The sequence below is a fragment of the Megalops cyprinoides genome, chromosome 15 (genome assembly GCF_013368585.1).
Source record: "Megalops cyprinoides isolate fMegCyp1 chromosome 15, fMegCyp1.pri, whole genome shotgun sequence".
NCBI classification, from domain to species: domain Eukaryota; kingdom Metazoa; phylum Chordata; class Actinopteri; order Elopiformes; family Megalopidae; genus Megalops; species Megalops cyprinoides.
In genome coordinates this window covers 160,154-184,633 of record NC_050597.1, presented here as the reverse complement: position 1 = coordinate 184,633, position 24,480 = coordinate 160,154, and the positions used below count along the sequence as shown (strand labels likewise).

General features: G+C 44.9%; 2 protein-coding genes across 5 annotated transcripts; both read right to left on the bottom strand.

Moving 5' to 3' along the window:
- Positions 1-4,374: 4,374 nt before the first annotated feature.
- On the bottom strand, positions 4,375-13,152 carry slc22a15 (solute carrier family 22 member 15). 4 transcript variants are annotated; one of them, XM_036547421.1, is made up of 12 exons: positions 12,978-13,152; positions 12,319-12,468; positions 11,454-11,586; positions 10,863-11,027; positions 10,447-10,576; positions 8,774-8,995; positions 8,174-8,314; positions 7,681-7,766; positions 7,468-7,576; positions 7,050-7,122; positions 5,810-5,968; positions 4,375-5,401 (listed from the first exon to the last, which is right to left on the bottom strand). In XM_036547421.1, exons 1-12 carry the CDS (start codon positions 13,059-13,061, stop codon positions 5,354-5,356), a joined length of 1,500 nt encoding a protein of 499 aa, XP_036403314.1. In that variant the 5' UTR covers positions 13,062-13,152; the 3' UTR covers positions 4,375-5,353. The 4 variants fall into 4 exon arrangements, with proteins under 4 accessions (XP_036403314.1, XP_036403315.1, XP_036403316.1 ...); XM_036547422.1 differs by having other exon boundaries at positions 8,783-8,995; XM_036547423.1 differs by lacking the exon at positions 12,978-13,152 and adding an exon at positions 12,888-12,962.
- A 1,062-nt stretch (positions 13,153-14,214) lies between these two features.
- On the bottom strand, positions 14,215-22,890 carry reep3a (receptor accessory protein 3a). Its single transcript, XM_036547433.1, has 8 exons — positions 22,599-22,890; positions 21,590-21,662; positions 19,739-19,815; positions 19,380-19,500; positions 19,007-19,120; positions 17,111-17,249; positions 15,273-15,415; positions 14,215-14,944 (listed from the first exon to the last, which is right to left on the bottom strand). Exons 1-8 carry the CDS (start codon positions 22,628-22,630, stop codon positions 14,873-14,875), a joined length of 771 nt encoding a protein of 256 aa, XP_036403326.1. The 5' UTR covers positions 22,631-22,890; the 3' UTR covers positions 14,215-14,872.
- Between the last annotated feature and the right edge of the window lie 1,590 nt (positions 22,891-24,480).

Here is a 24,480-nt window from a genome sequence, read left to right as displayed (position 1 = left end):
AATTCTTTCATAAAAGCATGTGTGACAGTTGTAACTATGACGTCATTAGCACAGTGGAGAGAGAACAACACTGCCCACCACAGACAGAGTGCATATGAAGAAACCAGAGAGCCGCCACCCAGGGCTGGACCAGGACAAAAAAATCAGCCCTGGCATTTTGGCCCAGACCAGCCCACCACAATCGATCACACACACCACCCATCTTCACGCTCCCTTGAATATGTATACCAACCGTACCACTCCTTAAAAACACTAAAGCCGTGTAATGAGTAAGAGGAAATCAATGAAGATTAAGAGAGAGGAAACATGAAAAATTCCTTCAAAAAGTGGCGTTGCAAAACTGTACACTCTACAGCAATGAATCCTAAAACAAGCAGTGGCATCCTGTGTGTGTGAGGGAGGGAGAGAGAGAGAGAAAGTAGACATAAATGATAGATCAGATGATCGATGTTTTCCAGACAAAGTAGTGTTGAGTAAATTGTAAACTCACTAAGGATGCCTGTAAACTCCTTGGATGAATCCTTAAAAAAACAAGTGAGGGCATCCCATGTATGTGAGAGACAGCAGATGTGATAAATGATTGATCAGATGATCAGTGTCTTCCAGATAAAAGTAGCATTGCATGAACTGTAAACTCATCAAGTCAAAAAGGATGCAGGTGAACTCCTTCGATGAATCCTTTAAAAAACAAGCGATGGCATCCTGTCAGAGAGGGGGGAAGAGGTTCAGGCTTGAAGAAAACATAGAGAGCTGCTACATTACAATGAATATTTTCATAATCATTTTAATCATTTCATCTCAACCTGGCTCAACAAGACACGAGGAGAGACAATTGGGTGAGGTTTTAACATGATGATACAATCAGGTCCAGAATTATTGGATTCCCCTATAAAGAGGTTAAAAAAAGCTGCACTGACATAGCAATACAATACAGGTAATGAACAAATAGTTGTTTAATAAATAAATAAATGCATGGATGTCTCAATTTCATTTCTATATATTGTCCATCAACACCCACACAAAAGCTGGCTCCCAAACATGTTTTTTTTCAGGTCCCAAAAGAGCACTGTACACCCTATAGCCTAATAAATAAATGAACAAAACAAAAAAACACTGCCCACTGACTCACTGTTAATGTTGATGAATGGCGGTTAACAAAAAACACTCCACAGTAGCATAGCCTAATGCTAATCATCATCATCTCTCATGACATATTGTTGGGCCAGGCAGCCAGCCCATTGTTAGCTTACGGTAAGCAGCTTACCGCAAGTTCTACACTCCCTCCACTCTCACCCTCATCTCTCTCCCTCTCCTCATCCTCCTCACCATCATCAGCCACGCGTGCTGAAGAAGGTCCTGCAGCAAATACGTCAGTTATTTTAGCACCTTTGGCAGCATCTGCCTGAAGGCTCTGCCTTTCATGGCCCGCAAATTCTCCACGCCTCCCTTGTGTTTTGTCTTATCCATTTTCACTCTTGACTTTTTTTTTTTTTTTGCAGATGAGCTGATTAATGAAGCCGGCGCTGAGCCCAAAGGGGGAAGTGTTTAAAGATGTGATTGGGCCAGCCCAGTGTCAATTAAGAAAAAAACCAATGGGCTGATCTACCTGTTTTATGGGCCACAGGGGAGACAGAGACACAGAGGGACAGGGGGGGCAGGGGGGACAGGGGGGACAGAGATACAGAGGGACAGGGGGACAGAGATACAGAGATACAGAGGCACAGAGGGGACAGAGATACAGAGGGACAGGGAGGACAGAGATACAGAGATACAGAGGGACAGAGATACAGAGATACAGAGATACAGAGAGACAGAGATACAGAGATACAGAGGGACAGAGATACAGAGATACAGAGGGACAGAGATACAGAGATACAGAGGGACAGAGATACAGAGGGACAGAGATACAGAGATACAGAGATACAGAGAGACAGAGATACAGAGGGACAGAGGGGACAGAGATACAGAGGGACAGAGGGACAGAGATACAGAGATACAGAGGGACAGAGGGACAGAGATACAGAGGGACAGGGAGGACAGAGATACAGAGATACAGAGGGACAGAGATACAGAGATACAGAGGGACAGAGATACAGAGATACAGAGAGACAGAGATACAGAGAGACAGAGATACAGAGGGACAGAGGGACAGAGATACAGAGGGACAGAGGGACAGAGATACAGAGATACAGAGGGACAGAGGGACAGAGGGACAGAGATACAGAGATACAGAGATACAGAGATACAGAGGGACAGAGGGACAGAGGGACAGAGGGGACAGAGATACAGAGGGACAGGGAGGACAGAGGCACAGAGATACAGAGGGACAGGGGGACAGAGATACAGAGATACAGAGAGACAGAGATACAGAGATACAGAGATACAGAGGGACAGAGATACAGAGATACAGAGGGACAGGGGGGACAGAGGCACAGAGATACAGAGGGACAGGGGGGACAGGGGGGACAGAGGCACAGAGATACAGAGGGACAGAGATACAGAGATACAGAGGGGACAGGGGGACAGGGGGGACAGGGGGGACAGAGGCACAGAGGGGACGGGGGACAGGGGGGACAGGGGGGACAGAGGCACAGAGATACAGAGGGACAGGGGGACAGAGATACAGAGTTACAGAGATACAGAGGGACAGGGGGGACAGAGAGACAGAGGGACAGGGGGGACAGAGGCACAGAGATACAGAGGGACAGGGGGGCAGAAGGACAGGGGGACAGAGAGACAGAGGGACAGGGGGGACAGAGATACAGAGATACAGAGATACAGAGGGACAGGGGGGACAGAGATACAGAGGGACAGGGGGGCAGGGGAGCAGGGGGACAGGATCCAGCAACCAGTGCTCACCACAGCCTGAATCCCTAGTCATTCATCACCATTCAGTGCCTTCACCACAGTGCAAAGGGCTACTTTTTAGTTTGTTTTTGTGGCTCCTTATTGCATGTTCAAACAGGCTCAGCTTCAAATGCTGATCTGCGCATGAAAACACTGCTCACTACTCAGCCCAAACCTTCAGCAGTCTGACACCCGCAGCAACCGACCCCAGATCTGCAGGGCTACATGATGTATATCATGCACTTGAAGTGAACACAGGAAAAGGCCATGGGAATTATCACAAAATAAATTGTCCTTTTAAAAATAGTAATAGTAATGACAATAATCACATGCTGTCTCTGCTTCTCCACACCTCCTCACACCTGTGACAGAGGTTTCAGCGTTTCTGACGGCTGCGTTTCTCGGAGGGGATTTCTGTGCTGCAGGGAGTGCTCAGAGACAAACGGATGTAACCAAAACAAAGAGTAAAGTTTAAACTCTCACTCGGGCTACCTGCTCAACCAGGCGCCTGGGCCAGCTCTGCCACAGGGTATCATTATTTATTACGGGAAACAAATAAAAAAAAACATTATGCGGTTACACTTCTTTGAAGTTGCAGCTACTGGAACCTGTGGTTATGCGGAGTTTCTCACCTGCATCAATGGTGTCACAATCGGGCTGAGGAGAACAGCCAAACGAAGCAACCGGCTACTGTACAGGTGTTACATTAGTGACCTCTAGAGGCCACATGGAATTATTGCATTTTTCCCCACAGCAGCCACAAAGTAAAAGTAGTTTAGTACAATTTTTAATCTGGTTGCAAAGCTGCACACAATCTGCAGTTACTTTAAAACACTTTAAAGTAGTTATCTTAAAAAGTCATGTAACCATAGTATTTAATATCTCTTAACTTTTTACCTGTGTACTTTTAGCTCTGTCTTCGGTATTGATAAACGTGTATATTATTCAGTCAAACTTGGTCACTCACTAACAGGGTGCCTGACAGGCTTCCGAGGTGCTTTTAAGCAGCCAGATACAGATTATCCAGCTGTGCTCTGAGTCAGAGGAATCACCATCCTGCCATGTATATGTATATAGAAAAGTATATGTATATGTGCAGGTATATATATATAAACAGAAAGACATTCTCCTGCAGTTTGTCTCACATACACACCATCTACAGTCCCTGGACCATTTCTTTCCGTCCCATGCTGAGTAACTAACTCTGGCAAATTCTGCTCCAGTTCACCCACATCAGACAGGCTGTGTTCCTTTCTGCGTTTCACTTATTTTGTGATCTATGCTGGTACATATTCACACCAGGTGTTATTTCTATGGCATCTGAAGGTAGGCAGGATGTTTTTCAGCACACTCTGCTGGGCTCTCCCGCAGTACTGTGAAAACTCTCACACTCTACATCTGTCTGCAGTCTCTACAGCCACCTGCCACAGTGTCTCTGACTGCTCTCACTGTAAATGCACTGACATCACATTTTAGTAACAGTTGGAGATTCTACACAAGACATAAAAAAGCAGAAAACCCATTCAATGAGTTCCCCTCAACACTTTATTCACCTTCTGTTACACTGACACACTGCTCTGCCTTCACACTGAACAAGGCAGCACAACACAGGCCACCTCACACATCACCTGCACAATCTCACAAAGACAAACAACACGAGAAAACCAAGGCTCCAGCAGCGGCAGAAATACACATCTAACCCTGTCACAATGTGCCGGAATGCTTCCGTCCAACTGGATGAATATTTCACCTGTTTCTGATATGCATGTAATTAGTTCATTAGTCAGGCAGCTGACGAGAGGCCTTCTCTTTGCAATAATAAAAACTCTTAATCACTCAGACACACATGATCCGACCAGCAGATCTAACAAAACAAGAATGAATGTAACATGGAAAATATATTCAATTTAGAGTTTTAAAATAACAAAACGGACATGATCCTGAAACTTTGGCAGTAACGGCAGTTTGGTCCCACATTACATCAATACAAATAAGTATGGGTTCTATCCCATTGGAAATATGCTGATGTGATTTTTTGTGTTCAAGGTAGGGAACTCGGAAGGCACACAATGAAGACACCTTTCGGCAGTTTCGGCTCCGCCTGTATGACAGTGCACACCCCGGGACAGCCTGCGAGAGGTCCCGGGACAGCCTGCGAGAGGTCCCGGGACAGCCTGCGAGAGGTCCCGGGACAGCCTGCGAGAGGTCCCGTGACAGCCTGCGAGAGGTCCCGTGACAGCCTGCGAGAGGTCCCGTGACAGCCTGCGAGAGGTCCCGTGACAGCCTGCGAGAGGTCCCGGGACAGCCTGCGAGAGGTCCCCAGGAAGGTCGGGCAGATCAGCTGCTTATTCTGTTATCACAGCCTTTTACCATTATAGCACTATTATATATTATAAACATGTTTCCTTTATTTTGCCAATGGACCTTGCCTACAACTAAAGACTTCCCTGTGACTTGTTTGGCTGTTCGTTTTCATGGTATTTCCATCCTTTGACACAAGACGTCCTCACTGGATCTCTTTGTGTTTGGACAGGTCCTCTTCAAATAAGTGAACCTGTTAGAGAATACACAAAAATGCCTATTAATGACTGTGTGCTTCTTGCTACTCAGAACGCTTTTGAAATTTCACATTTCAAACCTATACATGTGAAATGAATGAGTGAAGCAAAGCCAGTGATCACAGACAGTCAGCTGGAGCACAGGCCAGCTGGCACCAGGGATGGATGCCTGTTACTGCTGATTCTGAAGACCACCTGAGCCACACCTGAGCCACACCTCGCATGGGACTGAGACCGAACAGCACTGACGCTCATTCCACATTCTCACCTGTCCGCTAATGAGGAACACAAACTCCAAAAAATGCAACAGCAAGTTTCCTCGAGTTTCCAGAAGAAAAGTAAAGTCAGGGGAGTCTGGATCAGGGGTGAGGGGTCAGGGGTCAGGGGTCAGTGTGGGGACTCGCCTCTCTCTCCAGGATGCGCTGGTAGGCGGGGCTGTGCATCTCCTCCAGCGTCTCTGCGATTGGCTTGCTGAGGGTCTCTGGGAGGAGCAGGCCCAGGCCCCCAGCGGAGATCCCACTCAGACCAAACACCATAAACGGCATGGAGTGGTGCAGCGCTTTCTGAAGCAGGAGCAGAGAGGAAGGGCCTTAACCTCACACACAACCACCCTCACACACCTCACACACAACCACCCTCACACACCTCACACACAACCACCCTCATACACCACACACACACACAACCACCCTCACACACCTCACACACAACCACTCTCACACACCTCACACACAACCACCCTCACACACCTCACACACAACCACCCTCATACACCACACACACAACCACCCTCACACACCTCACACACAACCACCCTCACACACCTCACACACAACCACCCTCACACACACTGCACACACAACCACCCTCACACACCTCACACACACAACCACCTTCACACATACCTCACACACAACCACCCTCACACACCTCACACACAACCACTCTCACACACCTCACACACAACCACCCTCACACACACTGCACACACAACCACCCTCACACACCTCACACACAACCACTCTCACACACACTGCACACAACCACCCTCATACACCACACACACAACCACCTTCATACACCACACACACACAACCACCTTCACACATACCTCACACACAACCACCCTCACATACCTCACACACAACCACTCTCACACACCTCACACACAACCACCCTCATACACCACACACACACACACAACCACCTTCACACATACCTCACACACAACCACCCTCACACACACTGCACACACAACCACCCACCAGGCCTTAACCTCACACACAACTGCCCTCACACACTACGCTCTACTATAAGATTAGAAGATGGATCATCATTTGTTATATTTGTTATATAGGCTGTTGCTGAATGAGGAGGTAAGTGTGAAATTCAATGATTTTAAATATCAGTCAAATGAAAGCTGTAGAAATATCAAGTAAAAATTAACATTAAAAGGGTGACACCTGGCTATTGTTAGACACTGAAGCTTATTCACTAAAATGTGGCTTTATCCTTGGCCAGTAAAAGGAACCAGTGCTTGTAAGAAACACTTCATAGAAGATTTATGGTGTACATATATATATATGAACACATACACACATACATACATAAATACACTTCAAGTTGTACATTTGATGGACATACCATAGAAGGCACAAATGGTGCTAGAATTCCTCCAAACCTGCAGGACATTGAACACACTCCAAGCCCAGCGTTCCTGCACATGAAACGCAATGATTACATGATAAACATGTTGCAGTTCCAGGTTCTGCTGCACCTGCAGCGCACTGGCGACAAGCTCAGAGCAGGACAAACTGAAAGTGAGCACAGTGAAGGAGCGTCCGCAGGGTCATGTCACACAAGCCAAACGGAGCCGATAAAAAGCAGGGATCTTTCCACATGCATAGCTTCAGCATGGCCACACTATACCTTTCAAAGCATTACATTTCTACCTGTCATCAATGACCTGGATAAAGAGGAAGCAAAGATCAAAACGGCACTGTCCAACAAAGAAACACAAATATTTATTTCAGTGTAAGCAAGTGAAGCCAGTCGATCTCACCTGATAATGGTGGGGTACAGTTCTGATGTGTACACATACACTATGTTGAAAGCAGCACTAACCATTAGTTTCCCCAGCAAAGCTAAAGATGTGGCACTGAACCATGACCCTGAAAGAGAGGGGTCAGGTGAGTTCATGTGTGCCTTACAGAGGGAGAAACAGACATGTCCAACTGTAGAGATGTTTTAGAAATAACAACACACAAGTTCTTACCTGCCTGGACAGGTATCAACATCGTAAACAAACAGGAAAATCCTGCCAAGGCCAGGAAGCTTGCCATGGTTTTGCGCCTCCCTGCCCTGAACATACAGAGAGGTGTTTTTACCTGAGCCTTTGGAATTAGTGCCAGAGAATAAAGTTCAATGTAAAAACAGTGTAGTGTTTGGATGAGGTATGAGGTTTTTGTTTAGTTTGATTCCAAAAACATGAACATCTGATGTTATTCTTTCTGATCAATGTACCTGATGCATGAAAGTCACAACAGTGTGGGGCTTATGAAAGATCACCTCAAGGAACTCCTTCTAATTTGTAATTCAGTCTGTATGAGTATTTACTGTATACTGTATTTACTGTACCCTGCAATGTGTCGGTGACACTCAATGACATCAACTACACTCTTCTGCAGTGTGGATTCAGTAACCTGCACACTGAATAACTACTCTGTTCTGCAGTGTGGATTCAGTAACATTCATCTCTGTATACACACCACTGCTTGTTGATGAAATAGATGCACAGCGGGTAGGCAGGCAGCTCCACCAGGCCGTACATGGCCACTGTGACGTAGCGATTCCCCGTGTCCCCGCCCGCGTTCAGCGTCAGCCCGTAATACACCAGGCTGCAGGCATACCTGCAACACAGCGCAGTGCTGGGCTCTCACATTCACCCGTCAGCAGCTGTGTGTGTGTGTGTGTGTGTGTGTGTGTGTGTGTGCGTGTGTGTGTGCCTGTGCGTGTGCGCGTGTGTGTAAGTGTGTGCATGTGCATGTGTGTGTGTGCGTGTGTGTAAGTGTATGCGTGTGTGTAAGTGTGTGCGTGTGCGTGTGCATGTGCGTGTGTGTGTGTGCGTGTGTGTAAGTGTATGCGTGTGTGTAAGTGTGTGCGTGTGCGTGTAAGCGTGTGTGTAAGTGTGTGTGTGTGTGTGTGTGTGCAAGCGTGTGTATGTGTGTGTGCGTGTAAGCGTGTGTGTAAGTGTGTGTGTGCAAGCGTGTGTATGTGTGTGTGTGTGTGTGCGCGTGTGTGTAAGTGTGTGTAAGTGTATGTAAGTGTGTGTGTGTGTGTGTGTGTGTGTTTGCGCTGTCAGCACTCACCACACGTACATGAGGACCAGAGTGCGGCGGCGCAGGGCAGGGTGTGTGACGAGGTGGAGCACGCCGCCGGCGGAGCGTTGCGAGGGGGCGGAGCCTGAGGCCAGCTTCAGCGACAGCAGTGCTGCGTCCCGCCCGTTCCTCTGCGCCAGGCTCAGCAGCACCCGCTCAGCCTGCTCTATGCGGCCCTGCGAGTACAGCCAGCGGGGAGACTCCGGGAGCGGCCTGCCGGGAACCACACACGCTAACACCAAACACGAGTATTCCACACATGCTAACGCCAAACACGCATACAGCACACACGCTAACGCCACACACACGTATACCACACACACACACTAATGCCAAACACGCATATATCACACATGCTCAAAACCACACGCATATACCACACAGACTCAAAACCACATGCATATACCACACACGCTAACGCCAAAACCACACATATACCACACATGCTAACACCAACCACGCATATACCACACACGCTAACGGCAAACACAAGTGTCCCACACACGCTAACGTCAAACACACATCAAACACACTCACTTTAATGCACATGGTCTCCTCCAGCACTCTTTCTTTACATGGTTTAGGAAATACTGCTGATATACAATTCTTATTCCATCTGCTTCTAACCCCTGCTATAGCTTACATGCACTTATCAGACTAGTCTACGCTACAAGCCAACTTAGTTTGCCCTCAAAATTTCCAAACAAGTTATTTTAAAATTAAAAACAGGTGGGAAGAAGCCAAAGAACATACCAAAGATCACATGTGAAACCTGGAGAATAATTGTTATACCAACTATTATTATAATATTATTCACGGCTTTACAAACTGGCTGTGATTTCTCATTTCATATATAGCTGTGATTTTATTATATTATACTAGTATGTCAACAAATACCATAGTATTTGGATGCTCTTTTGTGACTGCATAGCCTGTAACTTTCAACAAATAAAAAAGTGAAAAATATTCTCTTTTCCAGGCTTCAGAATCCCAGGACCTATAAATAATAACCAGTAGGGGGTGGTGTTTTCTTTGTAGACATAAAATGAACAGATGAGCACTACTGACTACATATAGCATATAGCATATAGCATTCTGAGAAACACCTGAAGTATGAAGTTGTTCTAGGTTAAAAACCTGGATCAAATTAGCTTGTCTGATCTGATTTTTTATTCTAGTTGTGTCTCCAGGTGGTTATTTAGGGAACAGGCTAGTAGACAGGAACAGCTACACAAGTCTAGTCATACTCAAGATGACAAAAAGGATTACCTTCCCCAAACTGGGTCAATGAGAATTTCTACATTTAAATGTTTAAACCACATTTTAAATAATAATTAACAAAAAGTATTATTTTAACACTGACCAATTTTAATCAAATATGGATAAACCTAAACAAAGTTTGGTTCTGTGACTTTAAGTTTATGCTAATCAAAATATACAAGACAGTTTTGAAATAACATTTGGATATATTACAATACTGAGACTTTTGGTGAGAAAAAAAAAATTAAAAATAAAGACTAATAATAATAATAATGACTGTAGCTTAACCTTCATTAGGATGGCAGGGCTATGTAAATGGGAGCACTTCCTGCAGACCTTTATGAGGATTACTCCACAGTTTCCCTGCTCCACTGCACAGGTGAAACCGGGCACCACTCACTCACACAGACAGGAGCAGGAACAGCACTCCGGGGGAGTTGGCCGCTGTTGCCAGGGTTCGCCAGTGTCGCACAAAGTAGCCAAGGACTGCAAAGAGGGCAATTCCCACCGCAAAGGTCATATTGGTCAACGTTCCTGAAAAAATAGGTAGAAATGTATGACTACATGTTTTACCTGCATAAAAACAGCTTTTTCCCCTTAAGATTTTTGGTCCAGGAACAGCTGTTATTGGTGTAGCTTTGTAGCTTTAACAATGCATACAGTGGCAGATCTACAATTGCTCAATGTCAGATAGTTATTCAACAGTTGAAACAGTTACAGCAGCACAAGCAGATTTCAGTAAAGGCTCCCGATTCCCAGCCTGTGTGCGCCAGGCCTCTCCGCTGGTGATGAGGTGACCCCCAGCAGGCTGCATCTTTACCTGTCAGGGCCCAGTAGGCCTTGCCCACGTACTCCTGGGTCAGGACGAAGCACACCAGTGCCATGCCGCCATTCATCATGCCAACCAGCAGCCGAGACAGCGCAAACACCTCGTAGCTGGGTGCAAAGGCCGTGGCGTAGCCAAATAACACCTCAAAGAACAGGCCTGCAGCAGGGGGCAGAAAGACACGCCCACAGCGCACTTCACCAGGAGCACCTGTAGCCACAGACAGCCTTCCTGTTCCTGAGGTGAGCTGAGGGCAACATGTTTACACTCACTCCATTTTTTATGGCTCCACAGCCATATCAGCTGTTAGGAAAGTCAGTCCTTGTTTGCTTTGATTTTTCAAAGTGATCATACTGAATCTCTTTTAAAACTACTTTAGTGAACAGCTGTCTAGAGAAGCCACAAGTCAGTTATTCAATTCACTGATTCACTGTTCATCTTGGTGGTCATTTGCTGTTTTTTTACACTGAGTCACCAGCTGTACTGCACTGTACTGTACTGAAACAGGATAAACAGGTCAGGTAAACAGCTTTATCTAAGTTCAGCTCCTGGGTCCTGCACAGATGGGAATCTAAGAACCGTTACCTGCGAGAAACACTGGTTTCCTCCCAATCTTGTCCGAAAGGGGTCCAAAAAGCACATTCCCAACCAGAACACCGGCAAAAAACAAGGAGCCAGCCAAGCTCACCTTGTAAGACTGATGCCTTATAAGGAACCACTGTAGAACAAAAGAACAAACACTGGTCAAACCAAACATGACCAACAATCCAATGCTTTCAAGGCACTAAACACCAAACTACAAAACAGACTGAAGTCAGAAGAACCATGGGCTGGGTTCCAGATAGGCCATGTCACCTGTTGACAGTGACCAGAAGCCCACCATTTCTACGAGTGGCTCAGATGACATCCCAATAGACCTGCTTCTATAGACATCCAACAGGGCAACGAAGTGTTCACACATTTTAATTGGAAAGTTATAACTACAATGTGAACAGATACAGCTGCTGGCAGAAAGAGGACAGGCCACAGGTGAAACACAGCTGGGCACCTGAGGATCTGCAATGATGTGATATTTCAGATTAGGAAAAGAGGAAGAATGCAGAATAACAAAAGTAAATGTCCCACATTTGGCTGTTTACTGTGTGCCTGTGTGATACGGTGAAGCTGTAGACACATTCTGAGCTTTAAAATGAGAGAAGACAGCGGAATAGTCCCCGCCAGCCCACGCATTGGCGGTTAGCATACATGCCCTGTACATACGATAAGTCTCCCTCCTCTTCTATGCCATTTTACTTTCTGCGTTGGAACAGGATGCACGGGAAGAAGAATTTGGCCTTAAACCACAAATGCTACCAGAAAAAAGAGACATCGGCGTCCGAATGGCATGGACCCCTATGACTGCTACAGTTCATGCAATCTGGGGTCAGAAAGATTGTGACGGGATCCGCACCTCTGTCACGATAGAGCTGATGTCTTCAGTGAAAGTGACGTGTTTGATGAGGTCTTCCTCGCTGGCGATCGGGGAAACACTGCTCTCAATGTGGTACTCCGGCACCGCTCCCACCAGTACTATAAGCATCGACTGGAACGCCATATACACCTGAAAAAAACATGCATCCGGTTAGCCGTGCTGCGAGCATCTTCCAAATACAACTGGCTAGTTTACGTGTTAGCTTTCTGTTTCTGTTTCGAGTGTAGCTCGTTCTATCTTCATCTAGTCATTTAACTGTAGATAACAGAACTATAGTGACACCGTCCGCAGTTATCTTGCTATCTGAAAAGGTGATAATTAGTGATTAGCTGGCAAGATTTGTTCAAAATCAGATGCTAGCTAGTGACTACCTGGCGAAAACTTCTAGTGGCTTCCTTGTTCGCTCGCTACACGATTGCCGTGCCGATTACAAGCATCAGTATCCTACAAAGGCGGAACAGTTGGATAGCCAACTAGCTGTCTACTTCTGCACAAATAACAATCAACATTTCAGCGTGCCACAGATCGCTAACATCAGCAGCTATTACCAGCGGCTAACGGCTTGATTTCTGGCCTCTGTGCTGCTAATCGCTGCTTTCGCCCTCTGATTTCACAGGTAAAGCAGCACAGCGCTGTACCTGCAGCAGAATTAACACCGTCACCATCCATTTCTGCTGGATTCCGAACTCCCCCACAGCCTGAAACGCCTCTTCTAAATCCATCCCAAATCCAGTCCGCTCGGAAACATAACATCACCCCACTGCCACTGCTGGGATCCGCTGCGAGCGTGTCCCCCTCCGGCCGTCCGCGGACGTGGACTCCGATCACGTGATTTCAACGACAGCGCTGATTGGGCAGCACCTTGCGGGAATCAAAACAGCGTGCCCAGATAGGCGCATGCGCAGAGACAGAGCCAGCGCCGTTCTCTCTCACACGGACACACTCACACACTCCCCCGCGGAGCCCGGTTCACAGCAGCCACCATGTGTCTACCACGCATTGACACAGAGCAACCCGGGCAGCCTGTGCGCAACGGGGTCTTCCACAGGGGAATCTAAACTCAACCGGCTTCAATTACTATCTCCAGTATGTGTGATATTAGTTGTTTTGAGAGAAAAAACTTGTCAAACACTCAGAGTGTACTGCATGTTAAAAAAATAGGATAATGGGGGGGGGGGGGGGGGGATGGGGCTACGACCCTTTAGCGCATTTCAATTAATAAAGCCAGTTTTAAGCAAAGTAGAAGGAGCAGTTTATGGTGTATGACAGGCTATTCCATGCATATAGTTAAAACAGTACTATATACTCTACAGGTACATGAAGCATTTGACATTTGATCAAAGCAGCTCACAAGATAACTTGGCAGCATTTGTCCATGTTATTCAGAGAACACTTCTGAAAACTCAGACACATGGCAGGATGACAGCAGTTTGCACAGCACATAATATAATACAGCTGTGAATACAAGTATTAATAAATCACTATAATTTAGATAATTATTTACTTTTACTGTCTTCCTCAACAAGAGGAAGAGTTCACTAATTTGACTGAAGTTAATTTTTTTACTTTTTAGCAGCGGTTCCCACAGCAGCTCCACACCCGTCTGGCCCTCAGACTGTGAACGATTCACCTCAAATACACTAAGTCAGGTGACACATTCTCCGAATGCTTTCTACATCACCAGTGACAGGCTTCTACACTGCCGCAGAAAGAGTCACTTCTTCAGTGTAAAACTGGCGAAGGTCAAATCCCAGTCATGTGAATTCAGTGATAATGGATGCGTATGTGAACAAAGCCATAACATGCTAGGAATTCAAAGTTTCAGCATTCACACAACTTTATTTATGAATATTCAAGTTTTATGAAGAATGCAACACTCACTTGATTCGCACATATCTTTGTATATTTCTTCTAAATAAGCCAAGCTTTTTGCTAGAGATGTGAACTTTGGTCTTTAACTCATGGTTCTCTTTTCCAGAGAAGAATACATTCCACTTTGAGATGACAGGCTAAGAAACAGCAGAGTCACAAACTACCACACAGGAGTGCAAAAGAGGGGTATCCTTGCTGTCCTGTCCATGTGCCCACTGAAACATAATGAAGTAGCATTTCTTGCAAGACTACTTAACCTTATATCTGACACAAACATACTTTATTACTTCCTTCTTTTTCTACAATTTACCAAATAGAGGACACTTTGGGTCACCTGTTTTTGGAGTGTTTTGTCAAGCGTGTTGTAAGAACAAGCAACATGCTAAAATCACACATGGAAAATTTGTAAACAGGCGGTAAACGTTACTGCAGCCAAATCTGGTGTTTTGTGAGGCACCTTAAAAGCATGTAAAATATTTAGTGTTTCATGATTAAAAAAGACGCACAGTGTTATTGCAGTTTCGTTAAAACTTCCATGATAAGCTTTGAAACTAAGAGGACCCTTAACCATTCCACAACATGTGAACTGTTACATACAAATCCACTTCATACAAATACTGTACTTATTAAAACCAGTAGCTGGGGCGGAGTTTTCAAAAGTTCAGGGGTCGTAGTTCACCGCATTCAGGGCTGGTCGACGCTTCGGTTTTAACTTCAGGGATCCATAGCGAGGCTGCAGACATTAAACAGTCAAACACAGTATCCTGACCAGGCCAGACAGTCTCAATCAATGCCAGCAAAATCCACCAACAGTCATGTATCTGTATGAAAATGTGCTGTGTTCACTCTCAACCATAACTGATAGATTTCTTAAATGTGTTGAATGCATATTTACTGAGCATGTTTAAATTCTCTACCAGTTACAACACATACATTGTAAAGAGGACACACACAACTATCAATAATAATGAATCAATGATAAATGAATAATAATGAATTTGTGTTTTCACAGGTTAAAAAGACGCCCGGGCGGGGCCGTTTTCGGGCTGTGGGAGACTCACCTCTTTGCGTGCTTTGGAGCGTGTGATCTTGACACTCTGCGACCTCCGCAGGCCGCGCTGAGTGACGGCCTCGTCCTCAGAGAACGTCCCGTCCATGTCGTCCTCCGGCTGCCCAGTAATGTCCTGCTCGTAAGGGTAGTGCTCTGAAACACACACCTGACCCTCAGCTCACTGCACCACAAAGATAAGTGCCACATAAGAGAATCATTTTGAACTAAAATCAGCATTGAGTACAGACAATAACAAGTGGAACTGCAACATGTATCTGTGTAGCAACCCAAGAACCCACAAGAGCACACAAGACTCTGATAAGACTCTGCAATTCCAAACAGTCTGGAGGGTATTAGGAGCATGAGATGATCTGAATACGATCCAGAAACTGGAAGACAACTGGCAAAATAAATTGCACATACCATCCTGCACAGTGACAATGAAATATAACCAAGCACAGAGTTAGACTGAAGTTAGGTGAAATATTGAGTGACAAACTGAACACTGTCAGGGTCTAGACTTTGAATTCTGATCACAGGAGGCAGAGACAGGAAGCATCCTCTCCATGGCTTCCCAGTGCATTCTGACAGGCAGGGATAGGTGTAATCTGAAACTCTCGACTAGAGGGCATACGTCCCAAAACGGAGTAGCTGAACCCTTTTCCTCTCCTTGGCTCCACATTTACATTTACATTTATTCATTTGGCAGACGCTTTTATCCAAAGGTTACAGGTTACAGTTCTTTACAATGTTATCCATTTATACAGCTGGATATTTTACTGAGGCAATTGTGGGTTAAGTACCTTGCCCAAGGATACAGCAGCAGTGTCCCAGCGGGGATCGAACCGGCAACCTTTCGGTTACGAGTCCTGCTCCTTAACCACTATGCTACACTGCCGCCCACATCCACATCCCCATGTCTGTTTTTGGTTAAAACTTTCTACCACCACCAAGCAAATTCAGCTAAGCTTCTTAAAGATACTTTACACACCAAAGTCTTTCAAAACTGAAGGAAGGAGAACCCATTTAACAGTTTCTTTCCATCAGGTTACAAACATTTTTGAATTTGTCAGAGCTTTTGTTTAATAAGAAACGAAACAGCCATTTCATTCCACTAGGATGTTTTCAGCATGATCATGACTATGTATTACAGGCTGAAATTTCATACAGATGGTTTAGGATGTTAAATTTGAACAGGATGATTGATAAGACTTTCGGAAGAAGGACTGAAGATAAAATGCCAGTGATAATTCTGCATTATTTCACAGCTGGGCCACAGCAGAACCTGAGCCATTCATTCATTCAGGAGACAGATATTTAGCATCCTCAGAGCAGTACTGAGTCTAACACATATAAACCCGAGTTTCCCTGCTGCTGCAATCAGAGATGATACAGTAACAACACTAAACATGCTGGAATTCATCACTAGTATAAAGAATAAAGATGCTTCCATCTCTCCTCTCTACAGCCATATAGATCTTACATGTTTTGAATTGGTCATCATTACATATATGAAAGAAAGTTTGCTATGATCTCTACAAACTGCAACTTCTCAGCCAACAGTCTACCATACATAGAATAAAAGGGGTTTTTGGACAAAAGATGTGAAATAGATGATGTCGACTCTCAGTTTCCCACAAATGCAGAGGTGTGTCTGCCTGCTTATCTAAAGGTTTTGGGCTGAATCATGATCAAACCTCAGTCAAACAAACCCAGAGGAACCAGCCCGAGCGAGACCAGTCTGAGAGGAGTGCGAATGCAGAGACCGAGGCCCGATACTCTCAAACAGCAAGTGCAGAAAGCTGGGAGTCGTTTCAGGCAGGCGGCATCACAGGACGGGCAGCATACCGGAAACTTCCGCGCCGTGGGCCTTCCTGCTGGGGTTGGCGAAGCCGGCGTAGGGCTGGCTGGCCGCATCGTCCGCGGGGATCTGGGTTAGGTCGTGCATGCTTAGACTCTTCAGACGCTCTGAAATGGCACCCTGCCCCTGCAGAGACACATCACACGCATGCCACCAAGTTCCTTCAAATACCACACAACACGCTGCTCAGCATGCTGGGATTGCTTTACTTTCATTTTTACACTTTTACATATAGGTTACATCATGCAAAAAAAGAAACCAAATTGTCCATCTCAGAGATCTTTTACATTTGCATTTCATATTCACACTGATGCTGTTCTCTAGTTCCTGACTTGTGTAAAATGGACACAATGGAAAAAAACCTCAATATCATATTGTTCTTATTAGGATGGGTAACACTTCAAACTGTCAATAAAAACTGGGCTTACAGGAGAAAGCCAGTCAAAACTGGGAATGTAATGTATGAATCACTTAGATCTACCACTGAGTGCTTCGATTCCTAGTACAACATGTTCCAAAAAAGTTCCAAAATCCAGTCCTTCTGCTGATATGACTGGCAGATTCATTGCTTAGGAACTCAACAGTATGAAGTCAAGATGGTAGATACACCCCATTATATAAATAAGTTGTTTATCGCTGGAAAAACTGCAGGAAAGAGATATTCGGTCCAGATATCCAGATTCACTGCTTCTATAGGAACTCAACAGTATGAAGTCAAGATGGTACATACACCCCATTATATAAATAAGTGGTTTACCGCTGGAAGAACTGCAGGAAAGAGATATTCAGTGTACACAAAACTGGATGTATGAATTTGATGTTGTACACCACAGAAACATGAATTTTGACTAGCTTCCTCCTTCATATTTCTTTCACAATCAATTGAAAATGGAACAGAAGGGTTGGATGAAGTGGAATTCATTATGAGATGTCTGTTTGAGGCCCACGATGTCGTCCTTCATTCAGTACAGTAACACAAACACAATGCAGCTGGTATGAAATGTCCCCATGCTGTTTCCTCTGTGCCTTTACCTCAGAGCAGACAGCAGATGCACGGAGCGCAGAGCCTCTACAGGACAGATTTCAATAAGGGTGAAAGAGAGAGTGACACCAGAGTTAGGAGCAGAAAGAGGAGGATGAGGGGACAGAACAAAGGCTCTGCAAAGACAGTGCACGAGCTGACGGAGGCTGAAGCTACAGCCTGTTCTCTTCTGAAAGGCTGTTCTCTTCTGAAACACTCAGAATCGGCCTGACTCTGATTTGGGCCGAAATAAACACACAGCACCAGCATAATACAGCAGCTTTCAGAGCCGCCTATGTGTCAGCCTGAATGAAGCATCAGCCTCTCAGCACTGCAGGGAAACTCCTGCTTCGCTGCTCTGGGTTCATGCATGCAGAGTCTGTAAACTGTCAAAGCAACAAAATGTCAATATAAATCATTTAGAAACCTAACCCATACTCTCACATTACTGTTTATAATCCTCCATTTATTCATTAGTACTCTTAGATTACTAATTTCAACCCTCAGTTTAATAATACTTACCCTTACATTACCAGTTTAAACAAGGACACTTAGGAATAATTTAAGGGTATGACATGAAAATGAGAGCTCTATTCAGTGAATGAAGAGTTCAGATTAAACTGGGATTCAGAACAGTAATTTCAGGGAAGATACTGAGGGCTTGAAATCAGGGGCCTAAGAAGTAAAAAGAGGCTTTGGAAGTGTAATTTATGGGCATGAATTATTTTTAAAATGAGCCCTCTCAGGGCCCCAGGAGTTACGTAAGACTGTGTCAAAGCTTTTCCTACCTTCTCACGTGTGAGTTAAATGCCCCATAGGGCAGAAACATACATACACACACACACACACATGCTGTGCTTGCCTTGACAGCCGCGGTGACGGCTGCAGTGGCTGCGATGCTGAGGCCCTGTCTGCCGAAGTTCACCATGGTTTCATAGCTGCGCTCTTTGGCCTGAATGATGCAGTCATCAATTTCCTTCCAAAACAAGTCAACAGTTCATTACTAATGGGTAACATGTCCATGCGTGGAGCTGCATGTAGCTCCAAAAAATGATCACATTATATCACATATTCAATGACCTATAACATTTTAAGAAAAACAGGAGCAGGCGAGTGAAATGAATTTCGTATCTGAAAATAAAGGCCTTATCTGCAGATAGTGCCGGACTAGCTACACTGAATGAACATTCACGCAGGGGTTAACAGTAAGAATGCGACAGAGCACAGAGACCAACCCTTTCCTTTGAAGACAGAAGAGGATGCAGAAACTTCCTGTAGAGCAGACTGGCTCCTCTGGTGTAGGGAGACAGCAGCCAGATCACAAAGGCGATCTTTATTTCATAATAGAGAGGAAACCTTCAGAGAGAAAGCCATGCAATAAGACATCATTAATCACAGCAACATAATGACATTAACCTATTCTTCTAAACAGCAGTTTAACCGAGAACGGATCGTTTCCCAGATTTCATAATTTAAGGCACCAGAAGACTGACTGAAGGCAAACATTTGTTTGGCATTTCAAACAGACCATTTTGGGAAAGAGCATCCTGTCTGTAAATGTGCACAAAGTCATGTTTACGGCCATAAATCCTACCAGGATATTGAGAGGTCTGCAATGGTTTCCACCACAGTGAAGAGCGCAAAGACAATCCAATACATCATCCAGCGAACCTGCAGCCATGACAGGGACAGGTAAGGGAACATTAGTGCATGGAAGCTTCCCGAAAAGGGGGAGAGGCACAAGTCCAAACCACAAAGGGGGGGGGTTTTTCAATGGGCCAAATAGCACAAATGTCCTCTGATATTGATATGATGGAGTAAAAGCAGCTGGTGTTAATCCACCTTACTTTTTAATTATACTGTCAGAGTCCTCATTCCCACCCACACCTTTCTGATCATTCTACCCAGGGATGGCAGCTGAGAGCCAAGCCCTCATTTACACTGACAGCCAGCCAACCATGGTGGGTAAGGAAAGCAAGCTGCCCAGGCCCCTGGAACTACAGCTGACAGAAGGTCAGAATGAATACGATGCAATGATAGACGGTGCCGTGAAGCTCCTCTACAGCCAATGACTGGCAAACTGCAGTGTGTGGAGCTCCATGGAACTCACCCCTGCAGTGTAAACCTCAATCTAATGCCCACCAGGAGAGTTCATCCACCTTTTACCTTTACAGAACAGCAAGCAGCCAAGTGGAGCTCACTTTGCAGATCCTTCATGTCCCAGTTCAGCTTTGCCAGCTGATCTCAGGTCAGCACAGATCCATGCATCTGTATCTACAGCCTTCAACATGTGGAGAAGCCCACAGGCCTTACTGCACTTCAGGGCTGCAAGAGCTAAACCCAACAGACTGCATCCTAATGCTGCTCTCTGGTTTCCAGCAACCTACCACAAACCCTGAAGTCAGAGAAAAGAAGGCCTGTGATATATACTGTCAGGCAGCCATGGATTCGGAGCTAGAACAAGTCTGTGAACCTGCTCCAGAAACAGGACAGTCAAGAAGTGCTGTTTGGTAACTTTGTTGTTGTTAGATATCCTGTGTTTATCAATCCCAGACAGCTTATCAGTACAAAGCTGTCCCGACACACCAAACCCAGCTCACTACTGCCCACGGCGGGAGTCAGGGCACAGTGAGTTACAGCTGCTCACAGTGTCAGTCTGGCAGTGAACTTCTGAAACCCGTTTTCTGGAGAGGGACCCCATGCACCAGCCTAACAGAAGCATGAGGAATCCCATCACCCACATGTGAGGAAATTCACCAGATACCACTGCTCATTGCCTCTTATTCACCTGAAATGGAAGACGGTATAACCTACTGCAGGAGTCTTTAATTTGTTTCCGAAGCCCACTTCTATTGTAAAATTAAACTGTTCAATCAAATACACTATCACCAGGATTCACCCAGGTGTTTTCATATCATTTCATTCAAGCACACCCAGCTACCGCTGCCAGTCAGTACAACCATTAAGAGTCAGGACACAGGATGACATGATAACAATAAAAAGCAACTACATGCATAACTGCCTGACATCGAGATGAGTTTGCACCTCGGAGTTCCTGGATTTAATGCAGTTTTCCATGGAGGGGAAAAATCAACTATATTGATGTAAGTGTTTTAGCCCTCATTCCCAATGGGGTTGGTTGTTAACATGTTGTAATTTATACAACATATCTGAGTTACTAACCCCCTTCACCACCTTACAGCTGCTGTCTGCCTTTTCATTCTGAAGTTTCAACATTTCTTCAGCCAAAAACTGAAAAATGCAATCTCTCTGCAAACTCTACATCCAAAGGGGCTAGATTAGGGCTCCAAAAGGTCTGAAAAAGGTTAAATATCCCGAATTTCCCACAGGTGCCTGAGAGCAGTGAGGAGCAAACCCTGCCTGACCTACACACCCTGTCCTTGGTAGAATTAAATCACAACAATCAAACTGCTGTTATACTTACATATTCTTTTACATTCTTGGTTTTGACTGCTTTGTAGGAGTAATACGCAGGGTACAATGTTCCAAAGACAAGCCTGTGAATTGAAAGGAAGATATCTTTAATGCCAGGACATAACGGCTATGAAAACACATGAACAATATCCTGAGGCCAAAGTTTTAGATCAGTGTTCTACCCTGCTGGATCAGTGATTTAATCCCAACACCTTCAGTAACACAACCAGCACGATATGTAAACATGCAGACCACTGAAGTTACTTACAGGCACTGAAGTTACTGCTAGGCAAATAATGCAGTTTCTCTGGAATGCTGTGAATGTTACACTGACTTCATTCATAAGACACATTTACCGCGCAAAAATAAAGACAGTCAAACTGCGCATCCTAACCAGCTAATGGTTTAGAACCCATGACCGAAACAAACAGCCCAGTCAAAACACATGGTGAGGATCAAGCCGTGAATTTCCGCATGCTTTAGCTTCGCGATCACATTCTACCTGTCATTATCCAAGTAACTTAGCAATTTAACGTAACGTTACCATCTACACAACATAGCTAGCCAGAGAACAACCTAATTACCCCATTAAACTACTGAGTAAACTAATGTTAGGTGGCTAGCAAGCTAAATTTGCGCATTTAAGGTAACGTTAACGTTAATAATATTACCTAACTTTAGCAATGCTAGCTGGCCTGGGCCAATGCGCTGTCGTTAGCCTACCAGCTAACTCTGCTCCCTCATTTCACTGCCGCTGCAGCTACATCTACCGATCGCCCGCAAACTAACGCACTCAAACCGCGCTGGCCATCAGACTCGGCACCGTTACCTGTCCGCACCTAACTCCCCTGCAGGCTAACGAGCCAGCAGCTTTGACCTGGTTCCCTTCGCCAGCTGGCTGGCTAACTAACTCAAGCTATTGTCAATCTGAGAGACCGCGTTAGAGAAGAAAGTAAATAGAGTAAAAATGTAATTAAAGGCACAAAAATAAAATTAGGCGCCGTCACAATTTTACTTACACCACGGCTCTGGAGATGATCCACGACACCATTTTCCCGCAGCTCCGTCCCGGACCGGGCCGAAAACAAAGGGCTTTAAACAGCTTTAGCAGGCAGCCAAACACTAAACTGGAAATGCAGAGGACTGGCAGCGCGATCGTGCAGGACTAGCGGCTAAATGGCATTTTCCGGACCCAGGGCAGCGGCGGCTCCGAACTCTTTATCTTTTGGCTTGTTTCTCCATGCGACTCGCTAGCGGCGCTAACTGCGCTAGCGCTACCTGCCCGTCCTCTGCCCGTACCAGCCTGCTCCCAGCGCCGCGTCACAGCGCCATTCCGCAATCTGATTGGTTCATCAGGCGTGTTTACATCTATGTCCTGTTATTATTGGTTACATTAAAACGTTTTACTTATGTTTCACTCGGAAGTGTTGTGATTGGTTAACTGGGCGTGTTTACGTCTATGCATTGCCAACATTGGCTACCTTCAAACGCATTTCGTGTATTTCATTGGCTACATTAAAACTAAATGCTCGTATTTTATTGGTTACATTAAATCATTTTACTCGTATTTCACTCGGAAGTGTTACGCCCAAATGAAACAATGTAACCCGCATCAGCTCCGCTCGAAATGTGTTTATGGATATTAACAGCAGGATAGTAATACACTAAATCTGCGTTTCCCAAACCTTTCCTGGAGGACCCTTTATCCTGTATGTTTTAGATCTCTCCCTGCTCCAGCATAGCTGATTCAAATGATCAACTCGTTATGAATTCCTGAAGCTGCCTAATAACAAACTGATCATTTGAATCAGTTGTGCTGGAGCAGGGAGAGATCTAAAACATGCAGGGCAGGGGGTACTCCAGGAGAGGGTTGAGAAACGCTGCACGAAAAGATTAGCGAATAGTCTTCCCTGTTAGAGGGCCATAAAGTATTTATTCTTCTTCACTATTATTATTATTATTATTACTATTATTATTATTATTATTATTATTATTATTATTGTTGTTGTTGTTGTTGTTGTTGTTATTTTATTATTATTAGAACATAAGAACATATTGGGGCAATTGCTCTGTCGTTAGCTTAGCTGCGGTTTAGAGTTTAACACGGTTTTAAGGAAGTCACATGGCTTCTTAAGCCCCATTGCTGTGTCATCGGTGGTTTAAACTACTGCTGAGGTTCAGCCGTTGCTGTGTCTTCAAGAAATTTCATATCAGCCACTAGAGGTCACTTTTTGTGCGTATTTGCTTAAACCTGACCCTGAGGTGGTTTAAGGGGAGACTAAACCATCTCATTTGCAGAATGAGACCTACATCACATCCTACACACAAACTGTAGTAATGTTTTGTTAATTTCTGCCCCCATGTAGGCCTATGTCGTCACTTACTTTGACTGTGTGAAATAAAAGCTATATAGGCATATCTCCTTATATAGTCCTACAATTAAGGTTTGCAGAGATAACTCTACATCTTCTTCGTAAAATTGCAGGCTGTTTTTTTTCTAATCACAAAGACAGACAAAATACGCTTAATCTAAGTAGTGCATTCTTTATTCAGGGATTCTTTATTAGAGGATCCAACTCGCAAAGAATCCTTAATTATGTCATTAGGTGGCATTCTTGTTAACTCTATATTCTGTCAGAGAATATCTATATAGACGGGCTCTGGTTCTGGGCAGATCTCCAACTTCCGCTTTCTAGACAGTTTAACTGCTAATCAGCTGAACCCGTGCGTGTTGTTACACAGCAATCACATTTATCTTAACACGCAGCTGCGCGTTAAACTCGTGATACTCCGGTTTAAGTAGCACAGTTCTAAAGCGCAACTAAGCTAGGTGACAGAGCAATTGCCCCATTATGGCAAGAACAGGCCATTCGGCCCAACTAAGCTCACCATTTTAAAGAC

What these genes read in the sequence shown, in the direction of transcription:
- reep3a (XM_036547433.1), bottom strand. Translation starts at nt 22,630, where the DNA reads ATGGTGTCGTGGATCATCTCCAGAGCCGTGGT. An exon ending in GCAGACCTCTCAATATCCTG is followed by an intron (nt 19,501 to 19,738) that starts GTAGGATTTATG and finishes TTCTCTCTGAAG; the next exon opens with GTTTCCTCTCTATTATGAAA. An exon ending in CCACGGCGCGGAAGTTTCCG is followed by an intron (nt 15,416 to 17,110) that starts GTATGCTGCCCG and finishes TGTGTGTTTCAG; the next exon opens with AGCACTACCCTTACGAGCAG.
- slc22a15 (XM_036547421.1), bottom strand. Translation starts at nt 13,061, where the DNA reads ATGGATTTAGAAGAGGCGTTTCAGGCTGTGGGGGAGTTCGGAATCCAG. An exon ending in TCAGCTCTATCGTGACAGAG is followed by an intron (nt 11,587 to 12,318) that starts GTGCGGATCCCG and finishes TTTGTTCTACAG; the next exon opens with TGGTTCCTTATAAGGCATCA. An exon ending in CTGTACCCCACCATTATCAG is followed by an intron (nt 7,123 to 7,467) that starts GTGAGATCGACT and finishes TTTCATGTGCAG; the next exon opens with GAACGCTGGGCTTGGAGTGT.